This window comes from Moschus berezovskii, chromosome 6 (assembly GCF_049115385.1).
Source record: "Moschus berezovskii isolate FMDL1 chromosome 6, NW_MosBer_1.0, whole genome shotgun sequence".
NCBI classification, from domain to species: domain Eukaryota; kingdom Metazoa; phylum Chordata; class Mammalia; order Artiodactyla; family Moschidae; genus Moschus; species Moschus berezovskii.
The window spans coordinates 99855233-99877491 of record NC_142465.1 but is presented as its reverse complement, the minus strand read 5'-3'; the positions used below and the strand labels follow the sequence as shown (position 1 = coordinate 99877491).

The window sequence follows — 22259 nt, the reverse complement described above, 5'->3', positions numbered from 1 at the left end:
CCTGTGGAGGTGAGACAGGCTGGTACCTGGACCCCTTTACTGCAATGCTGCAAAGCTTGCACCTGGACACACCTCAACTTGAGCAACAAAGTAAGAAGAAACTATATGGCAGTAAAGATAACTGTGTGCCTGTGCCGTTGGGGCAAATGCTGGACCAAAAGACACAATGACCAAAAAACTCCAACTGCCATTTCTGAAGAGTTGGGAGCAAAAAATTGTGTGTCAGGAACAAAAGCAGGGTACTACGCATGTCCCCCTGCACTTAGCACCACATAGGGGTGGACAAACTACCTAAGCCACCCTTCCATCCCAATCCCTGGACATACCCCTACCCTCAACCCATATAAGGAATCAGCTCACCCCCTGGGGAGCAAATAAGGGAATCTGTTACTTGTTTTGTCTCCCTCCTATAGCAGGCACAGGAACCCCAATAGAGCTTTGCTTGAATTTCTTGTTTGACATCTAGTTAATTTCTATTGATTGGTAAAGGCCAAGGAACCTGCTTGGTATCACAAGAATCAGAAATTAATGTCTCGTTCCTTCCATACCTTAGAACCATTTCTACCCAGTTTGAGTAAGAATTGCCCATTAAAGAAACCTGATAAATTGATGCCAAAGCTATTTTGAGACAAGGTCTATTCTGGATACAAAAAAAGATGGATAGAGAGACTTCGGTATTCAGGTGCTGGATGGTGGCCTTATTCTTTATACCATTTTAATTAAACAAGTATTACTGTAGAGTTGGAAGTGAGAGGCTTCATTATCATCTCAGTTTCATCTTGTCTCCAGGAGCTATACAAATTATCCAGGAGCTTTTGTCAAAGCTCTTATCATTCAGAGGACATTGGAGAACTCTGTCTCCTGCACAGAAATGTGAAGATATGACATACTGTTTTGTAGGGTGCCAAGAAATGGTAACAATTTAGAGATACTTTCTCACCCCCATGAGATTCACAGATTTTCAGAAAATAGTTACTTGATATATGTGATATGGGTTTCTGTCTTATTGGCACTCCAGAAAAGACTGTCCTTGTACCCAGTGTACATAGATGTACACCATCATCATTTAGAGAGTTGGTTAAAATGCAGATTTCTGGGCTCTGCTCCTATATATTCTGGCTTAGTTGGACTGGAGTGGGCCCAGAATTTAAATTTTAAACATGCTTCCCAGATGACTCTGTTAAAAGTATTCCATGGGCTGTATTTGGAGAAATATTGCCATAGGGAGTAATGTACTCAGCTGCATCATGGAAGCCCAGGGATCCTAACAAGCTCTATTGAAGTGGGATATGATGCTCGGCTGTAGTGTGCAGCCAGTAGGGTTTGACCAAGTGGTTCCAGGAGAAACAGTTATTTACTTATGGGTTCAGATTTTTGTATTCATGATTCACCCTTGACTCTTTTGAAAAGACATGATTTGCAACATGGAGGTAGCATCTGGTGGGTTGGCAATCCAGAGTGCCGTTTAGGTCTAGTGCTTGCAGAAATCAGATACACATTATGGTTTGTGGACAGGTGCCCAGTCATTAGAGTTAGTGAGAAGAGTTCCAATCTGCTTTAATTGGTCATGAAGTTTTATGGTCAAGATCTGAGCATTTATTAGCATCATTATTTGTCCAGCAGAAATTTTGTGCCCCACTCTGAGCTTTCACTTTAATGGATTGTTTCTAGCCAAGGTGGTAGCTGGAGACGGGATATTGATTCACTGTTAATAATTTCAGCTGGAAAGATGATTACAATAGCACCTCTCTTAGTTGGCTTTTTGGCATTATTCCTAAGATAATATTAGGAATATTATTATCAGTACTTTATATTCCTAAGATATCTGGGTGGGTAGGGCTTTGTCTGCTTTGTTCTCACATATCCTTGATTATATTCCTTTATTCCCATAAAAGCTTTTGTTTGGTACACTGGTTGACTTGGGTGCTTCATATTTACCTTTTTTATTATTATTTTTACTTTTAAAATTGGAGTATAATTGTTTTACAATGTTGTGTTAGCTTCTGCTGTACAAATCAGCCTATTGTGTGTATACATATCCTCTCCCTCTTAAGCCTCCCTCCCACCACCCCATCCCATCCCTTTAAGTCATCACACAGCGTGGAGTTGTGCTCCCTGTCCTATAGAGCAGCTTCCCACTACCTATTTCACACATGGTTGTGTATATATGTCAATGCTACTTTCTCAACCCACCCTACCCTCCCTCTCCTTCCCTCTCTGTGTCCACATGTCCATTCTCTACGTCTGTGCCTCTGTTCCTGCCCTGCAAATAGGTTCATCAGCACCATATTTCTAGATTCCGGATATATGCGCTAATATTTGATATTTGTTTTTCTATTTTGGACTTTACTGCACTTTGTAAGACAAACTCTAGGTTCATCCACATCATTACAAATGACCCAATTTCATTCCTTTTCATTCCTGAGTAATATTTCATTGTATGTATGACCATGTTTTCTTTATCCATTCTTCTGTTAATGGACATTTAGGTTGCTTCCATGTCCCGGCTATTGTAAATAGTGCTGCAATGAACATTGGGGTACATATGCCCTTTGGAATTTTGGTTTTCTCAGGGGTACATGTTCAGTATGTATTGACAGTTAACAAGCGATTAGCTCAATAATGCTACGCTAGAAAAACTAGAAACTCACTTATTACAGAAACTCAATATGGATGTGAAATGTTACAATTTTTTATTGAAGAATAGTTTGGTAAGGATCGCATAGATAAATAAATCTCAATTTGCCTAGTACATGTCTTATTTTCTTTCCTACTTCTATTTTTTCCCCAGAGCCAATAGAATGAGTTGGCTAGAGAAACTAACAAAGTAAATTCTAAAATTCAAACTGTAAGTGACATCATTTGGCTTAAGGACAGAAGCTGAGCACACGAACAAAAGCTAGCTGCCTCTTCTCCTGAGAGAAATGGAGAAAGACCAGCATATTACTGACTTGGCTGTGTTTGCTGAGTTTGTTATATGTTTGTACAGCTGACTTTGGGGCCTCATACAATGAAAATATAGCAACACACAAAGATTGCTCTTTAATCTACAAACTATGTCTCATTTTTAGCCTGGCACCAAAAATGAGCAGGTGGCATCACTTTATGCAGTAGATAAAATCTGGAAAATGTGTTTGCAAATTGAATTTTTATTTTAAAGAATCATGTATTAAATTTTATGGAGGTGGACCATTTTCAAGGGCAATTCTGTAGTGATTGTTTTTTAAGGTAAAGCCAGCAATTATTTTTATAAATTCAAATCTTAACCATTTCCATTTTAAAACCATACAGTATATCAGGGACCAGGAGAATGTAACCTGCCTACCAATCTCAAGAACACATTCATGTCTAAAATTTTAGGATTCTAATTTCAATTTTTTATGACTGGACTTCTTCAGAATAAAGGAGGATTAAGACAACAGATGTTAAACTATTTTAAAGCTGCACCATCCAAAACGGTAGCCACTAGCCATATGTGGCTATTAAATTCTTAAATACAATTGGTCCAAACTAAAATGTGCTATAAGTGTAAAAGTACACAGTGGATTTCAAAGGTGTAGTACCAAAAATTGTGAAATATTGTGTGAATTCATTTTATATTGATTGTAGGCTTCAATGATCGTATATCAGACATGTTGGGTGAAACAAAATACATTAAAATAAATTTCATGTGTTTCTTTTTACCTTAAATGCAAATCATTTTACATACTTTATTTTTTTAATTGAAGGATAATTGCTTTACAGAATTTTGTGGTTTTCTGTCATACAGCAATAAGAATCAGCCATAGATACACCCATCTCCCCTCCCTCCCAAACCTCCCTCCAATTTCCCTCCCCATCTCACCCTTCTAGATTGTCATAGAGCCCCTGTTTAAGTTCCCTGAGTCATAGTGCAAATTCCCATTGGCTATCTATTTTACACATGGTATTGTGAATTTCCAAGTTACTCTCTCCATACAACTTATCCTCTCCCGCCTCCCCTCCCCCTGTATTCATAGGTCTGTTTTCTAAGTCTGTTTCTCCACTGCTGCCCTGAAAATAAATTCATCAGTACCATCTTTCTAGATCCCAAATATATGCATCAGTATATGATATTTATATTTCCTCTCTCTGACTTCACTCTGTATACTAGGCTCTAGGTTTGTCCACGTCATTAGAACTGACTCAAATGTGTTCTCTTTTATGGCTGAGTAATATTCCATTGTATATATGTACCACAGCTTCTTTATCCATTCTTCTGTCAGTGGACATCTAGGTTGCTTACATGTTCTAGCTATTGTAAATAGTGCTGCGATGAACATTGGGGTACATGTGGCTTTTTCAATTTTGGTTTCCTCAGAGTATATGTCTAGTAGTGTGATTGCTGGGTCATTTAGACAATAATGATCTGATAAATTGAAAATAGAAAATTGTGACCTCCATGTATGGCTCACATTATATTTTCATTGACAGGACTACTTTAAAAGGACAGTACAACCTACAAAGAGATCCTCCATTATTAATGGAAAACCATGATGATGTAGAAGACACATTTTCATGGGATGAAAACATTATTTCCTAAATCATAGTTCACAGAATCCCGTGAGATGCACCCCATAGCCAAGTGAGTTTAGGCTGCTGCTGCTGCTGCTAAGTCGCTTCAGTCGTGTCCGACTCTGTGCAACCCCATAGACGGCAGCCCACCAGGCTCCGCCATCCCTGGGATTCTCCAGGCAAGAACACTGGAGTGGGTTGCCATTTCCTTCTCCAATGTGTGAAAGTGAAAAGTGAAAGTGAAGTCGCTCAGTCTTGTCCGACTAGTAGCGACCCCATGGACTGTAGCCCACCAGGCTCCTCTCTCCATGGGATTTTCTAGGCAAGAGTACTGGAGTGGCTTGCCATTGCCTTCTCCGTGAGTTTAGGCAACACTTACTAATTCACAGCATTCATCAGCATAATATTGATGCTTGAATGAATGAATGCTTGTCTTATATTAACATGCTGTTTTCTAATCATTTGAAACATAATCCTCTTTTAAAAATGATAACCAGTAGCAGTCTGCAGGCTCAAGAAAGGTGTTACTGCAGCAACGGCTGTTGAATTAAATGACTGCCAAATTCCTTTTGTCTCTGTTTATATAAACGGTACTTGTTTCAGTGTATGCATCCTTCTTTTCTAAAAAAATCATTCTTCTATTTTGCATAAAATATTTCCTTTTACTTTTCTAGGCTACTTAAAATATCACCCATTAGATATGTTTTTGTAATCGATTTTACTCTTTAAAAAATCCCTGATTTGCCCCGTTTTCCAAAGAAAGTATATATGGCGAAGGGTTCAAGGGACAGGTGGTGTTGGTTTAGTAGCTGTCATGTTTGACTCTTGTGACCCTATGGACTGTAGCCCGCCAGATTCCTCTGTCCATGGGATTTCCCCTGGCGCTAAAACTGGAGTGGGTTGCCATTCTCTTCTCCAGGAGATCTTCCCAACACAAGGATTGAACTGGGATCTCCTGCATTGCAGGTGGATTCTTTATTGACTGAGCCACCGGGGAAGTGGAGGGGAATACCAAAATGTGTGGGAAAGATGAGAGGATGCTGGGAAGATGTTTATCCTTTTTGAAATGTTGTTTTAAAAGTATTTCTCACCAAGAAAAGTGCAATGTTATGGGTTAACAGGCTGCCATGGATAGGTTGGGGAACCTAAATATGATTTATAGCTTTGTTTTCCAGGGAAATTGCATTCAATATCCCAAGAAGCCAATTTACAACCAAATGCTAGGAGCATAAATTGTAGTTGGACACTTCCCGTGTATAGACTGAGTCAGAGGCTCAGGGAATAGAAACAATCAATATCCTGTATCTGTTTCAATACCTACCTTGTTTTTCTCAATAAGTCCTTTGCTTCCCATAACAAAGAGAAGATGAAGAGGATGACAGAACAAAAGTTTTCTATGATAATGTTTATAGGATCTCATAAATCTTTAAGGAGCATCAAGAAGGCATCAACAAGCACTTCCCTATATTGCTGAACAATGAGATTTTATTCTTAAAAATACTGTCAGGAATAAACCAAATTATTTTCTTTTCTCATAAAATAGGTAAAGAAAGATTAGACAGACACATGTACACATGCACAGTCCCAAACTCCATAAGTTCAAGTGCTCATTCAAGATTCTGAAGGAAAAGTAAAAAGGTCTTTGGGCCCACAAAAGAACAGAATGACATTCACTTGGAATGGGTCTCTAGTGACTAGAGGTAATTCAGGCCAGGGAGCCCGAAATGACATAGGAGCATGGACAATTTAAATAAAACTATTATTTTAAAATACAATATTGATACTTTATTATTAAGAGTGGGAAAAGTACAAATTAGAAACCTATTCTGAGATATTGAACATCTGTTTTAAATATATTTCAGGATGGTTTTCTTTGACATGTCGCCCTTGCTGAATTGCCAACTGAAAGCTCAGCATTCTTGAGATAGAATTCACATACAATAAATAAGCCAGTTTTAAGCTTACAAATTGATGAGCTTTAGAAAATGTGTGTAGTCATATGACTATCATAGTAATCATAATATAGGATAGTTTCTTCACCCTAGAAGGTTCACATGAGCCCCTCTATGGTCCATCCCACTTGTTGCAATTAACATATTTAAAGATATGATTAAATTTAAAGCTACCATCTTGCTCATGTTTTCTATTTAGCTCATCTGTTATTTTTCCCTTATTTCCTTTTTCTGTTTTTGAGTTTAGTATTTCTTCCATTTTATAAACACTATTGACTTATTAGCTACATCTATGTTTTTTTTTCTTGCTTTCATTTTTGTTTTAAATGGTTGTTAGGTTTACATGATACTCATTGAACTCAGCATTGCACATCTTCAAATAATATAATTACATTTTATCATCTTTTGTTTCACTGTATAAATGTTTCCACATATCCTTACCCTTGGCTGCTTTTTAAATGTTCTTTTTTTCATTGTTTTTCAGGAATTTGATTTTGATGTTCCTTGGTGTTATTTCCTCTGTTTTTCATTACTTGATGTCTAGTGAGCTTGGAGCTGTGGAGCTTATAATTTGAGAAAATTGCAGCCGTTATTTGTTCAAATAGTTCTTTATTCCACCATCCCTTTCCTTTATTTCTGGGAATCTAATTATATGTATGTTAGATTGTTTGAGTTTGTTTCAGATGCCATCGATTCTTTGTTTATTATTGTCTTGTTTCCTCTCTTTATTTTGGATTATTTCTAGTACTATGTCATTAAATTCCCCTGTGATTTTTTAGGACCTCATCTGGTGTTAATCCTACTGTTTTTTTTACTTCAGATACTATATCCTCAATCTCTAGAAGTTACAATTAAGGCTTGTTAATATCTTTCATTTCTGTTCTCATACTGTTCATGTTTCTATCTTCTTAAGCATATGTGTCATATTTAGAAGAACTAAGTTACTTGTTTCTTAATGCTGCTGCTGCTGCTGCTGCTAAGTCACTTCAGTCGTGTCCGACTCTGTGTGACCCCATAGAAGCCCACCAGGTTCCCCCGTTCCTGGGATTCTCCAGGCAAGAACACTGGAGTGGGTTGCCATTTCCTTCTCCAATGTGTGAAAGTGAAAGCGAAGCCGCTCAGTCGTGTCCGACCCCCAGCGACCCCACGGACTACAGCGCACCAGGCTATCATCTGGCAAATCTTGGTCTGCTCCTATTGACTGAATTTTCTCCTATCTATGAGTTATATTTTCCTATTTCCCAGCATAAATGGTAATTTTTGACTAGATGCTGGACATTGCAATTTTTATCTTGAGTGCAGGATTCATTGTATACCTTTGTGTGGTGAGTTGGTATTATTCCAGCACAAAATCAAGTTACCTGGACTCAGTTTAAAAAAAAACTCAGACATCCTTTTAAGCTTTCTTTTGGCAGCTGGATCTCGGGCTAATTTAGACTCATAATTAACACAATATGCTTTTGAAGTCCTGTGTATTACCTGATGCCCTGTGTATTACAAGGTGTTTTAACCCTGGCCACTGGGAATACAAATACTATTGTCAGCCCTTTGTATGCACCTCCCAATTTTTGGCCTATTGCTTTCCAGGGCTTTTTTCTCCAAACGAGGAATTTTTTCTCACCATGCAAAGATTTATACTCAGCCAAAGACTATAAGGAACCCTTCTGAAGGTCTGTCCACGTGTGTGCTTATACTCAGTTGCTTCGGTCGTGTCGGACTGTGTAGGACCCCATGGACTGAAGCCCACCAGAATCCTCTGTCCCTGGGATTTTCACAGCAAGAGTACTGGAGTGGGTTGCCATTTTCCCCTCCCAGGGATCTTCCATACCCAGGAATCAAACCCAAGTCTCTTGTGCCTCCTGTTTTGAAAGGGTTCTTTACCATTGAGCCTTTCTAGGCATTCTATCCAATAGGGTCTTATCAACTCGGCCTCCCCAAACTCCGATTCTTGTCTCCTCAACTCAGTACAACTGCCAGGCTCTAATTTGATATATATTGCTTTTTGGAACCTGCCATTTGGCAGGAAACTGGAACGACTATAGGGTTTACCTCATTCTTTCCCTTCTCTCAGGGATTATCATACTGTACTGCTTGTCATTCAAAGACTGAAAACCATTGTTCCAAATATTTTGTCTGGTTCTTTCTAGTTGTTTAATATGTAAAAAAATATCTGGTCTGGTCCCTGTTACTCCATCATGGCCAGATGAACGATATAATTTTAACACTGAAAATAAGACTCTGCCTACTGAAGCAAAGTGAATCTTGCTTCATTGCCATTCACACACCTAGTAATATTAACTTATTTAGAAGTAACATCAGCAGGATGACTGAATAAGCTGTCCCTCGCATATATCCTCCCCTTGGCAACAATAATTTGACATGGCTTCCCAGGTGGCACAGTGGTAAAGAATCTGCTTGCCAATGCAGGAAATGCAAGAGATGTGTGTTCGATCCCTGGGTCAGGAAGATTCCCTGGAGAAGGAAATGGCATCCTGCTCCAGTATTCTTGCCTGGAAAATCCCATGGATGGAGGAGCCTGGCGGACCACAGTCCATGGGGTCACAAAGAGTCATTCAGGACTCAACACACAGCATTAGCATGGACAAAAGCATCTTTGTGGGAGCTTTGGGATCCAGATTGGAGGCTGTGCAACTGAAGTGTAGTCTAAGACTGAGGGCCATTTTAAGAAGGCAGGTTTACCACCATATGACTGACTTGTGAACTGTGGTCCTGCCTACAGACAAACAGTTCCATACCCATAAGAACTCAGCTACAGCCCCTTTGGGTTTGGGTCTGTTACCAGCACCAGATACCGAGGGACCCTGGAGGAGTTACGCCCACCTGTGAATTGGATAACAGAAGTGGCTCATGAACCCGCTCCAGCCCCTCTTGACCACAATCTGAGAACCCCTAAAGGTAAGCCTCTGAAACTTAGTCTGAATGTAAACTCTGAAAAGGTCTTGTAACTGGGCTCCAGTCCCTTCCAGCCAGAGTCCATAAACAATCCTGTTGGCTCAGGAACCCTGCAGAAAACACTCCTGTCTGCATCCCTGAAGATCTTGAAAGGGCCTTACACTGGGGATCTAAGGACCTAAGTGTCCCCATCGACAGATGAGTGAACAAAGAAAAGGAGATGCATACATACACTACTGAATATTATTTCACCAAAAGAAGAAATCTTGCCATTTGCAGCAACGTGGATGGACCTTGAGGGTGGTAGGCTAAGTGAAATAAGTCAGAGAAGGACAGTATCATGTGATTTCACTTACATTAGAATCTTTAAAAAAGCCAAACCAAAGTGGAATGGTGGTTGCCAAGGATGGGAAGTAGGGGAAATGAGGAGATTTTTGTCAGTGTGTACAAAGTTCCAGTCACTCATCCAGTTATAATAAGTTCTGCTGCTGCTGCTGCTAAGTCACTTCAGTCGTGTCCGACTCTGTGTGACCCCATAGACGGCAGCCCATCAGGCTCTCCCGTCCCTGGGATTCTCCAGGCAAGAACACTGGAGTGGGTTGCCATTTCCTTCTCCAATGTGTGAAAGTGAAAAGGGAAAGTGAAGTGAATCTAATATTCAGTATGATGACTACAGTTAAAAATACTGTATTTGACTGTTGCTGAGATAGTAAACCTTAAGTAGTCTCACCACAAAAAAGAAAAGGTAATTATGTAAGGTGATAAACATGATAAATATTATTGTGGTCGCAATACTCACATGCATTAAATCATCAGGTTGTACACCTTAAACTTGCACAATGTTTTGTCAATTATATCTTAGTAAGGCTTGCGACGAGTTGACTCACTGGTAAAGACTCTGATGCTGGGAAGGATTGGGGGCGGGAGGAGAAGGGGACGACAGAGAATGAGATGGCTGGATGGCATCACCGACTCGATGGATATGAGTTTGAGTGAACTCCAGGAGTTGGTGATGGACAGGGAGGCCTGGCGTGCTGTGATTCATGGGGTCGCAAAGAGTCGGACACGACTGAGTGACTGAACTGAACTGAACTGAACTGAAGGCCTGGGAACAATAGACACTGCCTTCTAAGCACAAACAGAAAATCTTCCTTCTGATTCTATTTTTAGACCAAGTAGTTACATAGTCCCAGAGTACAGTAATGCCCAAATAAAAAAATTTATTCTTAATTTTGATCACCTCAGGGAGTATCACTACTCCAGTCACAAAGAAGCAAGCTTACCACTCTTATTATTGTACATAATTCAGGGTGAACACAAAATGTTACATTAAAATAAAGAGCAAAAATTCTCTGAAAAAAAATCATGTTATAATAGGAGTAATTATTACATATTATTGGGCTCAAATTTTAACATACCATGGTTGTAGAGCATGAACAAACACCAATGAAACAGAACAGTCTCCAAACAGACCCATATATATGGGAATACAGAATTCGCTAAATGTAACATGCCAAACCTATGGAGAAAAAGAAAATTATTTGTCCTTTTTCCTCTCAGACTCTCCCTATAAGTGATTAGCTCAACAACTTTACCCTTAATTCAACTTTACTTTGATTAAATTTGACCCAATGAACTGACTACTTTTCTTATCCTCAAAGTGGACAGAGTCTGTTTTAATAAGAAAGCTTGATCGTTACCACACTTGGAATGCAAGATGTTGTGTTTATCTATGTCTATGTACCACAAATATTATTTAAAAGAAAGATCCTGCCTTCTCTCAGTGCTGTGAGGCATGTGAGTACAAACACAATATATGGGAAAAAATCTTTTGACTGTTGAAAGGAAAACAATTACAAGAAAGCAAATATCGGTAGTGGTAGTGTGGTAATAACAACCCATCATTACTGTTCAAGAACACACAGGTTTCTGTCATGAAAATACTGTGTAAAAGAACCAATGTGTTTATAATCTTCATTTGTGGAGAAGCCTGAGGCATGAGAGGAATAACTAATTTATATTTGTGCAATCTCAAGTTCTTCTGTAATTACCAGTTGGGACTTCTGCCAGCAGTTCTATGTTTTAACAGGTCTGGATTTGTATACCTCTGTCTAAGGAAGATGCTGGTATGGGGACTGTAAAGTTCACTTCGTTAGTGTTTGACCTACGAGAGCATCCAGATATTACAGTAGGCCTCCTTAGCAGCATATTCTTAATGGGCACTGACTGAGCTTCATCCCCAAGTATAGCATGAGAGAATGAAAGAGATTGTATTTCTAGAAGATGCCATCTTAAAAACAAATTTTCTCTGTTTTCATTTTCCCTACCCTGTCTAAATGGACATTACTGAAAATGAATCACAGCTAAGTTACCTACTTGGTCCTTTAACATATAGTTGCCTAAACTTGCAGTTTTATGAATAGATGTGACATGTTTTCTTTACTTCTGAATCCCTTATCTTTTTTTCTTTCTCTTAATCCCTTCTCTCTCCTCACCTTCTTTTTTTCTTCTTGAAGTATGATATATGTGGCTCTCTAAACTCGTAATTACTACATTACCATCACCTTTCATGTCTCCATATTTTGGTTCTATGCTATTCCTTTTGATTAGATACTTTTACCATCTTTCTTTCCTAGATAACTTGTACATACAGGTGACCCCTCTACAACATAGGGTTGAACTGCATGGGTCCACATATGTGTGGATTTTTTTTTTTGAACAAATACATTGGAAAGCTTTTTGGATGTTTGTGACAATTTGAAAAATCTTGCAGATAAAACACATAGCCTATAAACATAGAAATAAGAAAAAGATATATCACGAATACATTAAAAATATCCTGGTATGGAGATCATATAGGTATAAGGTGAGTGATATTTACTATAAAATTAATAATGTGTTTGTTTTCTTACCATTTATAACTTTGTTTTCAAAGAATCATATTACAGTACAGTATACCACTCTCCCCAAATTGAAGAAACTGTGTATCAGCTTATTGTCATGGGTAAGAGGTTTTTGAAAAATGTAAATTTTCCAATATGGTGTTATGAATTTGACTGTAATACTGTACACCATAAAAATTTTATAATGGAGTCATTCATTGTGTATAGGCTAGGCCATCATGAAGCAATCATATTGATCACACTAGGTTACTATAAAGGAATCATATTGCTGCTTCTTCATTATCAATGCATGAAATAAATATAAATTTCTTTTTCACAGATTTTTCCATTGTTGACATCAAGTATAATACATATAACATCTACAGTGCTTCATAACACATAAGACTATACTTCTATATGTACTGATAGATGATTCATTTTATAAACAGATGACACAAACTTATAGTATTGATAAGCACAGTACATGTATATGTGTTCAGTTGCTCAGTCGTGTCTGACTCTTTGTGACTTCGTGGATTGTAGCCCACCACGGTATAGTGTTGTAATTGTGTTTTCTCTTCCTTATGATTTTCTTAATAACATTTTCTCTAGCTTAACTTCTGTAAGAATACAATATATAATGAATAAAGCATACAAAATATGTCAGTTGACAGTTTATATTATTGGTAAGGCTTTCGGTCAACAGTAGGCTATTAGTAGTTATGTTCGGGAGAAGTCAAAAGTTAACACATGGGTTTTTAACTGTGTGAAGAGTCGTCACCCCTAACCCCCTCCACTGTTCAAAGGTTAATTGTATTCATCAAGGTTCAGCTCAGAAACTATCAGATGGACTAATGTGTCAAGTTACATGTCCGGTTTTCTGTAAATATTTTTTCATGAATAAATGAAAGCATAACTGAAGCAGTTGTTATTGTTTTTAGTTGTTAAGTTGTGTCCGACTCTTTTGTGAGCCCACGGACTGTAGCCTGCTAGGCTCCTCTCTCCATGGGATTTCCCAGGCAAGTATATAATGGAGTGGGTTGCCGTTTCCTTCTCCAGTGGATTTCCTGACCCAGGAATGGAACCCTGTCTGTTGCATTGGCAGGCGGATTATTTACCACTGAGTCACCAGGGAAGCCCCATGAATAAAACAAGTCTTCCCTAACTTTCTCCTTTCTGTTTCTTCATACTGATGACTCAAGAATAAGTCAACTAAGACACTATGGTGGATCAGTCTAAGCTTACAGTCTGACTTTGCCTCTCTGAGTTAAAATCCTAGCTTTACCCATTAAATAGCTGTGCAAACTTGTTTTCCCTTTTGGCTCAGTATCTTCATCCTTACAACTGGGACCATAATACTATCTCTTGCATAGGGGTATTGTGAGAATATGATGAGATAAGACATGAAGGGCCTACAATAGCATGTAAGGACTCTAAAAATAGTAGCAATTATTATGAACAGGTGTTTATTTCTTTGCATCACATTCAATAAGTCATCAACTCTGCAATCCAATAGTCTTCCAAAATCTCTCCTAAAATGGAAAACTTCTCATGTTACCACAAGAAAGACTGCCTGAATGTGACAGAATGTGAAAATTATGCTTTTTATTATATTCACATAAAATAGTCAATTACACCGAGTTGTCCAAATGCATTGGTGAATTAAAGCCTCCAACTCTTACAAAGTTTTATACATATATCTATGCATTTATAAATACACACATATGTAAAAGATATATATTTTCTTCTAAAATAAAGTGCCCAAATCTTAATATATGGGGGCATAATAGGGGAAAAAAGAATCATAAAGCTTTATCAGTTATAAACTGTTTCACAATATAAGAATCTGTTTTACACACATTTATTCAGGTATAGTGAACTCTAACCACTCACTCTTTTCTGAATTCTAAGTGAATTAATTTATCCAATATATTAGAAGCCATGTAGCCAGTTTAAATGAATCAGAGGCTAATTCTTCTTACTGTGCCTGGCACAGAACCTGGGCTCCCCAACAGAAGAGTAGTTAAGCATCATTTTTAATTCCCCTGTTTATTTGAAGGTTGTCTTTCTGCTAAGATGATAAACACAGAAAGAAATGTAAATGAATAAATCTAATTTATTCAGAATCCAATTCTAAATCCTCTATTAGCATTCAGTAAAGTCAGGGTTTGGTGAAAAAATTCCTTTTGTCTTTATTTCACCCTGGGCTTGAGAAATGGCCTGGCAGATTTGAAATGAGGGGTCCTTCTGCCTGCCTCTGCCTCTGTTATAGTTAAGGGTTGTTAGAATCACAGAAGAATAATTAGGATGCAATGATCAATAAACAGATCAAGGAGACAGTCAACTCAAATTGAAATGAAACTCTCTATGACAATGGAAAACTTCATGAGTGCATGTTTGAATTTAAGAACAGAACAAAGGTTAAAGAAAAACTAGACGGTTTAAGATCATTCAGAAAAGCCTCACTTCAAATAGAAACTAAGGCTCTATTCTTCAGTACAACATCTCAGCTACTCTTACTGTGTTTTCATTGTATTTTCTATTGCGTGCATGCATGCTAAGTTGCTTCAATCGTGTCCGACTCTTTGTAACCCTATGGACTGTAGCCCACCTGGCTCCTCTGTCCATGGCATTCTCTCAGGCAAGAATATTGGAGGGTTGCCATGCCCTCCTTTAGGGGATCTTCCTGATCCAGGGATCGAACCAAGGTGTCTCCTGCATTGGCAGGCAGGTTCTTTACCACTAGTGCTACCTGGGAAGCCCTGTATTTTCTGTTATCTTAGATTTTTAGGATGATCGTTTGTAGGTTTTAACAAGGAATAGAATTTAAAATGCTTTTTTGAAAATACTTCAACCTATGGAAGCAAGGTGAAGATGCCTAAAAATAGCTTAAAACGAACCCAGCCATTTTAGAATCTGGTGATTACATGTTCAAACTGCAATAGAGCATGTTTTATTCAAGCAGACAAAAGAGAGATTGTCAGCACTGAAATTGCATTAAAACACCCTGCAACTTCCCAACATACAGAAGGCTGGGATCAGTGGGAAGCCCAAACTTTTGCCACAGTCAGAACAAGGAATGTAGTATCTTCTTTTCTTTGGAGGAAGAAAAAGGGCAAGAAAATGTTTCCAATTACCCAAACCCTCCTGAGCAGGGTCTTCCCAAGGACAGAGCTGCCTAACTGCTGATTTTGGTGAGCATCTTATTAATGGCTTGCTTGACATGCGTGGTGGAGCTGCGTCGCCTCGTTTTGCCCTGGACCATCCTCCGGCGACGTACCTCTCGACACAGCTCGTAGAATATCTCGGTGATGTTCCCTTCTCCAGTGCAGGCAGAACACTCATAAAAAGCACATGCCAGTTCTGTGGCCAGCTTCTCCCCTTCTTCTGTACTGACCTGTCTGGAGTGGTCCAAGTCAGCTTTGTTCCCAACCAAGATGAGAGTCACATTCTTGGGCTTTTTGATCTCATCCAGGATGTTCTTAAGTGGCAGGACTTCCTCAAAACTTCCTCGGTCAGTAATGTCATAGACCAGCACAAAGCCTTCCCCCCATCGCATGTGTCCTTCCCTCTGAATGGTGTCTTCCTGTTGGCAGGGAGAAAAGAGCAGTTGGGAGACCTGGAAGTAATGGCAGTGTATAGATGCTGCAAATGCTAACAGTGATCCTTTAACAATCATTCCTTACATTCAGCAGCATTGGAAATTCTTGGTAGACTGCCTGAACAAGCTGATCCTCTCAGTTTGGAACAGAAGCCTAACTTAGGGAACTAAACATTTTCTAACTGCGCAGAACCTAACTTTGTGCTTCTAACTTTTTCTTGCCACATCATTAAATGTGTAATTGCAAGGACTATAAAGAAATTATCCTCCTAGTTGAGCTCACTGCCTCTGAGATTTTTCATCACAATTAAACAATTGGCCAATAGGTAACAAACAAGTAGACCTTAACCCATCCTCTGAGATCAGAATTAGAGGCATGGCTTAGTGAAGTGGTTTTGATTTTGTTTTGTTTTTTAATCTTCTTTTCTTCAAATTAGAGACAATTAGCCACCAAAAAAAAAAAGTGAAAAATTGTATAGAGTTGAAGTAAAAGCTAGGGGATTTGGGCTTCAATTTCTATCTCAGCACCTTTGATATATTATGCAGTCTCAATAATGATAGAAACTCAATTGCAGTGATTCTCAAAAGGGGTGATCCCTCCTTCTTAAGAAGGTAGCATTTGAAAGCATTCTGAAGCAGGTGTGATTTGAAAATGTGTTGCCATTATAGGCTCAAATGACTTCTCCAGGCATGTATTTTCCAGCTGTCTCTCTCTTTAGAAACAGTACTGGAAGGTGAGCGCATATATAGAGAGCAGGTAGTGATGAGAAGGAAAACCGTATAACTAGCTGCAAACATATTTCTTGGATTAAATAGTTTTATCAAGCAGTAACTGAAAAGCACCATGATATCCTTCAGCTTCCTAACTCTCACTCTTAGTGGTCACCCCTATTCTTGGGAGTTTTTGTCACCCCTATTCCTGGGAGGGCTTTCCTTGTAGCTCAGCTGGTAAAGAATTCGCCTGCAATGCGGGAGACCTGGGTTCGATCCCTGGGTTGGGAAGAACCGCTGGAGAAAGGAAAGGCTATCCTCTCTGGTATTGTAGCCTGGAGAATTCCATGAACTGTATAGTCCATGGAGTTGCAGAGTCGGACACGACTGAGCGACTTTCATTTTCACTTCTTTCTATTCTTGGGAACCAAGCCTTCCTATAAACTGTTCATAATTTCAGAACTGACTGGCTGCAAAGCAAATGTATATTAGTTTCATTTTAAAATAAGTTGCCAGCATTCAATGATGTGGCTCAAATTTTTAATCTGATGTGATGAGGTTTAGAAAGAATATTACAGAAAAGATTCCTAAAATAAAGTATTCTGAAAAAAGATTCTAAGGTTACATAAGTAGAGAATATAAATATTGTAGATTTCTTTAAGATTCAACGTATATATAAGCATATTAAAGGTGCTGAGAACTTCTCCAGTAAAGATATATATTTAATTCGATCAAAGTATTTGAGCAGAGTATTTCAAAACACATTTAACCATGAAAACCTAATATCTTGTGATCTCCCCATAGGTGAGCAATTCTACTTTAGATGATAGCATATGAATGTTAGGGTATTTTCAAAACCCTCTTGGAGCACTGAGTAATTTATATAAGGACACATACATAAGCTATTGCAAATAAACTAATATAAAGCACAACTAGATAATTAAGTCTTTAGGGATCATTAGTTAACTATAGAAAAGTGTCTTAATTCTGTTCATATTATGCACATCTTATTTTTATTTATCCAGAAATATTAGAGCTGAATTCCTTTTTCACCTGCCCAGCAGTATCTAGTATCTCCATGGTGACAACTTCATCATCAATGGTTGCTTGGTGTCGGTAGGTTGATTCTGAGGGAATGAGAAAAACAAAGGTAAAATGGTAAATAAATGCATAATTAGATTTGATCCTTGAAATTATAAATTAGTCTCCAGTGTATACCTGTTTCCAGAGCATTAAAAAAATGTGCAGCCTAAGGGGTGAAAGAAGGTGCCCTTTTTAAACTCTTAAGTTCTTGGGCGTAACAGGCTCTAATATGGGATCCACAGATGCTCAGGATATAACGTGGGAGATTCCCTTTTTCTATTATTTTATTCTCCTGTGAGGCAAGCTTTCTAATATTCCTTTCTCTCCAAAATGAGACTTCCACATCCTATAAAGAGAAAGTGACCCCCACAAGGGCATTCTACCTTGAGACTCCTAAAAATACAGTTTATGGAATCATGTTAATTCCTGTTCCTGACAAGATGGCAGACAGACAGGAGCTGCTCATTTCCATCTAGACCTCCACTCTAGGAATGTATTAAGCATTAGAGGGAGGCAGATGGCTAGTCATGTAAAAAATCACTGTGGAAAGCTCGGAGGAACCCTTGGGGTGGCAGAAGGTGGTTGGACCCGGGTGTTCAGGGGTTGGTCAGGAATGGTCGCCCACAGCAGAGGAGGAGCGAGGGAGACAGAGAGCAAAGCAGAGGTGGAAGAGGCTGCTTAGAACCAGCTGGAGGCGGGCGGCTCAGACAGTCAAGAATCTGCCTGCAATGCAGGGCAGACTGCCTGCCATCGCATCTGTGTTCCATCCCTGGGCTGGGAAGATCACCTGGAGAAGGGAAGGGCTCCACACTCCAGTATTCTTGCCTGAAGAATTCCATGCACAGAGAAGCCTAGAGGGCTATTGAGTCTATAGAGGTTCAAAGAGTCTGGCCCGACTGAGACTAACACTTTCACTTCAAGATAATATCAGAGTAATCTACAAGCTCTGCTGGGGTCAGAGGTCAGGAAGCACAGGACCACTAGGTGGCTCTGAGTGTTCTGACATGAAACGAAAACCAGGCATTAGAATGGTGTTGCTCTATACGAAAACGAAACGAATGACATAAAGCACTCAATATACGATTGACTGATGAAGTTCAGGTTGAAACATTCTCCCAGAAAGTACTAGTAAGTGATAAAAATAAGGGAAATACGAAAACAAAATATAAGATATGGATAATAGAAATAGACATGTTATTTTCTCCTATACAATGAGCCTCAAAAAGAGAATAAAATACATAGAAGAGTGGAAAATAGTTGAAGCTGAGGCTATAGTAACTGAGAATTTCCCAGGATTAGAGTCATTGAACGACTTCACATTAAAAGGACTATTAGTATAGAATAGATAAATAACAGGGTTATACTGTATAGCACAGGGAACTATAGTCAATATTCTGTGATAAACCATAATGGGAAAAGAATATGAAAAAGAATGTTTACATATGTATAATTGAATCACTTTGCCAGACAGCAGAAATTAACACATCGAAAATCGACTATACTTCAATAAATACAAGTTTTAAAAAAGGACCGACAGGACACACAAGGGAAAAAACCCCAATTTCAACTTATTAAAACAAAATGTAAAGATATCAATGACAAAGAGGAAAATTTTAAAAGACCTAGAGGAAAATAAAAGGCCATCACCTACAAAAGCATGTGACTCAGATTGACACTGGACTTCTCATCAGCAAAACAGAATTCAAGATCCTAATGGAATCAAGCAAAGAGACAAAACTATACCAGAAGCAATTCAGAACCACAATTCTAGATAACACCAAAATATCAGGGTAGAGATGAGGGAAGAGACCAGAGGCAGGTTTGAGGGAGTTAATGTACTTGTATTATTCCAAATGATGATATAATAAAGTATTTAGAACAGAAAAAAGTGAACAAATTATTCAACTCAATGATTAGAAGAGGAAAACAAAGCAAATCCAAGGAGATATGAGAAAAGTAAAAGAGAAAATAGCAGAAAAAATTAGATAAGGTTAACAAAAGCAAAGCATGGCACTTGAACAATTTAAAAAAGTAGGTGGGGGGAGAGGTAAAGATCAGAGAAAACTAACTAGTAAATTAAAAGAGAAGGTAAAATCAAACAAAAATGAGCATAAAAATAGGAAGTAATTACACATTCTGGTGAAATAGGAATAAAATAACGTTATGAACTGTATACCAAACAAATTTCAAAGCCTGATTAATTCTTTGAGGAAAAAATGCACAGATTGGTACAATGAGAAATAAGACATTTAACTATGTCAATAGCCTGTGAAATTTAAATGCTAACTGTAGATTTCTTATGAGAAAAAATGACTACCCAATTGGCTTTATAGATTTCTATTAAATATTAAACAAGTTGTTCTAGGGGAAAAAGAAAGGATAGCTACCCACTACATGAATTCCAACAAGAAACGTTAGACAAGTAATAAGAGAAGAGAAAAAGAAAAAAAAAAAAAATGTAGGTTCATTTCATTTTTGAACAGATTCAAAAATTCTAAAAAAGTAATATCCAGTTGAATCCAACAGTATAATAAGAAAAATACATTACAAAATAGTAGAGTTTATTTCAGGAATACAAAGTGTTTATAACTATCAGTGCAATTAACACATTAAAGAACTAAAGAAAAATCACATGAGTACCTCTATAGGTAGATGTATAGCATGATAAAATGTACAGAAAGTTAAAATATGTGCATATATAGAATTGTTTCAAAAAATATGTAATAACTAACACATACTGCTTACCCTTTGAACACAAATTGTTCTAAATGCCTTACTCATGTTAACTTATTTATTCCTTACAAGTATTTCATGAAGTATGTAATATTATCTGATCGATTTTATGTGAAGAAACTGTGGCACGGCAACATTTAATAAGTTGCCGAAGGTCACACAGATGTTAAGTGGTATATGGTACAGTTAAGACTGGAGCTCAGAAGACCGACTTTGGGAATTTAGACTTTGAACCACTGTGCTAAGTATCAACCGTATTAGATTATATGCCTTTGGGAACAGAGGAAAGCAATGGTGTCAGAATAGGGGATGCAGGAAAAATAAAGTGAAGCAATAGAAAACTTTCACATACACACGACATGGTGCTAGGAACAGAGTAGCATGATTGACTTAAGTATTAACTCAATTATTTGCCCCTGAAGTACTCAAGTTACTAACCAATCAACCAAGTAAATAGATCTAGAAATTTCTGTCCTACCAGGTAACCGGTAAGCCATTGCTTTTATTTTTTCCTATAATCGATCTACCCACCTATTATCTATTATCTGTCTAGCTCATGGTTCTTTCTTCAACTCATCAACTATTTTACAGTTCTTTCTTGACCACAGTTTTGTGTTCAGTTCAGTTCAGTCGCTCAGTCGTGTCCGACTCTCCGCGACCCCATGAATCACCGCACGCCAGGTCTCCCTGTCCATCACCAACTCCCGGAGATCACTCAAACTCATGTCCACAGAGTTGGTGATGCCATCCAGCCATCTCATTCTCTGTCGTACCCTTCTCCTCCTGCCCCCAACCTTTCCCAGCATCAGAGTCTTTGCTGTAAATCTAATCTCCTACTCAAAATACAAACCACAGAAAGGAAGCTTAGCTAAGCAGTGTAATCTAGCCATCAGTCCTATGTGGTGATCATTCGCAAAGGCACGGCACACTGCAGATGTATTTTCTGAAAAATAAAAGTTTAAAATGAGGATATGTTTGCTTTATATTTTTTTAGACTCCACATATAAGTGATAGGATATAGTATTTGTCTCTAACTTATTTCACTAAGTAGGTCCATCGATGATGTGGCAAATGGCAAGATTCAATTCTTTTTTCATGGCTGAGCAATATTCCATTTATCCATGTGTATATGTATATAGCTCACATCTTCTTTCTCCATTCATCTCTCAGTGGACATTTAGGTTGCTTCTTTATTTTGGCTATTATAAATAACTGTACAACACAGAGAATATAACCAATATTTTATAATAACTTTATATAGTGTGTAATCTATAAAATATCAAATCACTATGTTATACACCTGAAATTAATAGGATTTTGTAAGTCACTATTTGTCAATTTTTAAAAAAGGAAAATGAGATTATGTTCAATATATTTTAATAAGTGTATTTTACATTATCATCATTCTCTTGTAATACATAATCCTTACAGGGTATGTACGATTCTCAATTCTAGATCATTCCACTCCCCTCTGTTATGTTAAATGGGAGATTATTGTTTTGTATAATTGAATGCTCTAAAATACCATTGACAGCCACTACTCATTTCTAAGTGTTCTCTCAATTATTTCCTTTTCATCTTCTGGGCTCCAGTCTGAAGAGAAGCCCAGAGGGCGGTGCACATGCCAGGATCCGTGCCCTTTTTGTTTCTGTCTCCACTGTTCTGCCGTGACCTTTGGGCCGCTTTCCCTTTTAAAGGACTGGCAGCAGCTCTGGAGCCTGGAAAACAGAGTTCTGGGCTTTAGTCCATCTCTTTGCACCACAAGTTGTCTGACAGACAGGGACATTTTTCTGAGTTGCCTCCATGCTAAATAGGATACGTATTTCAACCACAGAAGGCCACAGTAGGGGG

At 38.2% G+C, this 22259-nt stretch overlaps 1 protein-coding gene across 2 annotated transcripts in view; it reads right to left on the bottom strand.

Annotated features, from left to right (window-relative positions):
- Positions 1–10603: 10603 nt before the first annotated feature.
- Positions 10604–22259, bottom strand: part of RERG (RAS like estrogen regulated growth inhibitor) — a 147175-nt gene continuing 135519 nt past the window's right edge. For both annotated transcript variants that reach the window (XM_055395487.2, XM_055395486.2), the window contains 2 exons: positions 17646–17719; positions 10604–15866 (listed from right to left, as the gene is read on the bottom strand). In XM_055395487.2, the coding sequence (XP_055251462.1) occupies positions 15459–15866; positions 17646–17719 (482 nt within the window). In that variant the 3' untranslated portion in view covers positions 10604–15458. The remainder of the gene's footprint in view (positions 15867–17645; positions 17720–22259) is intronic.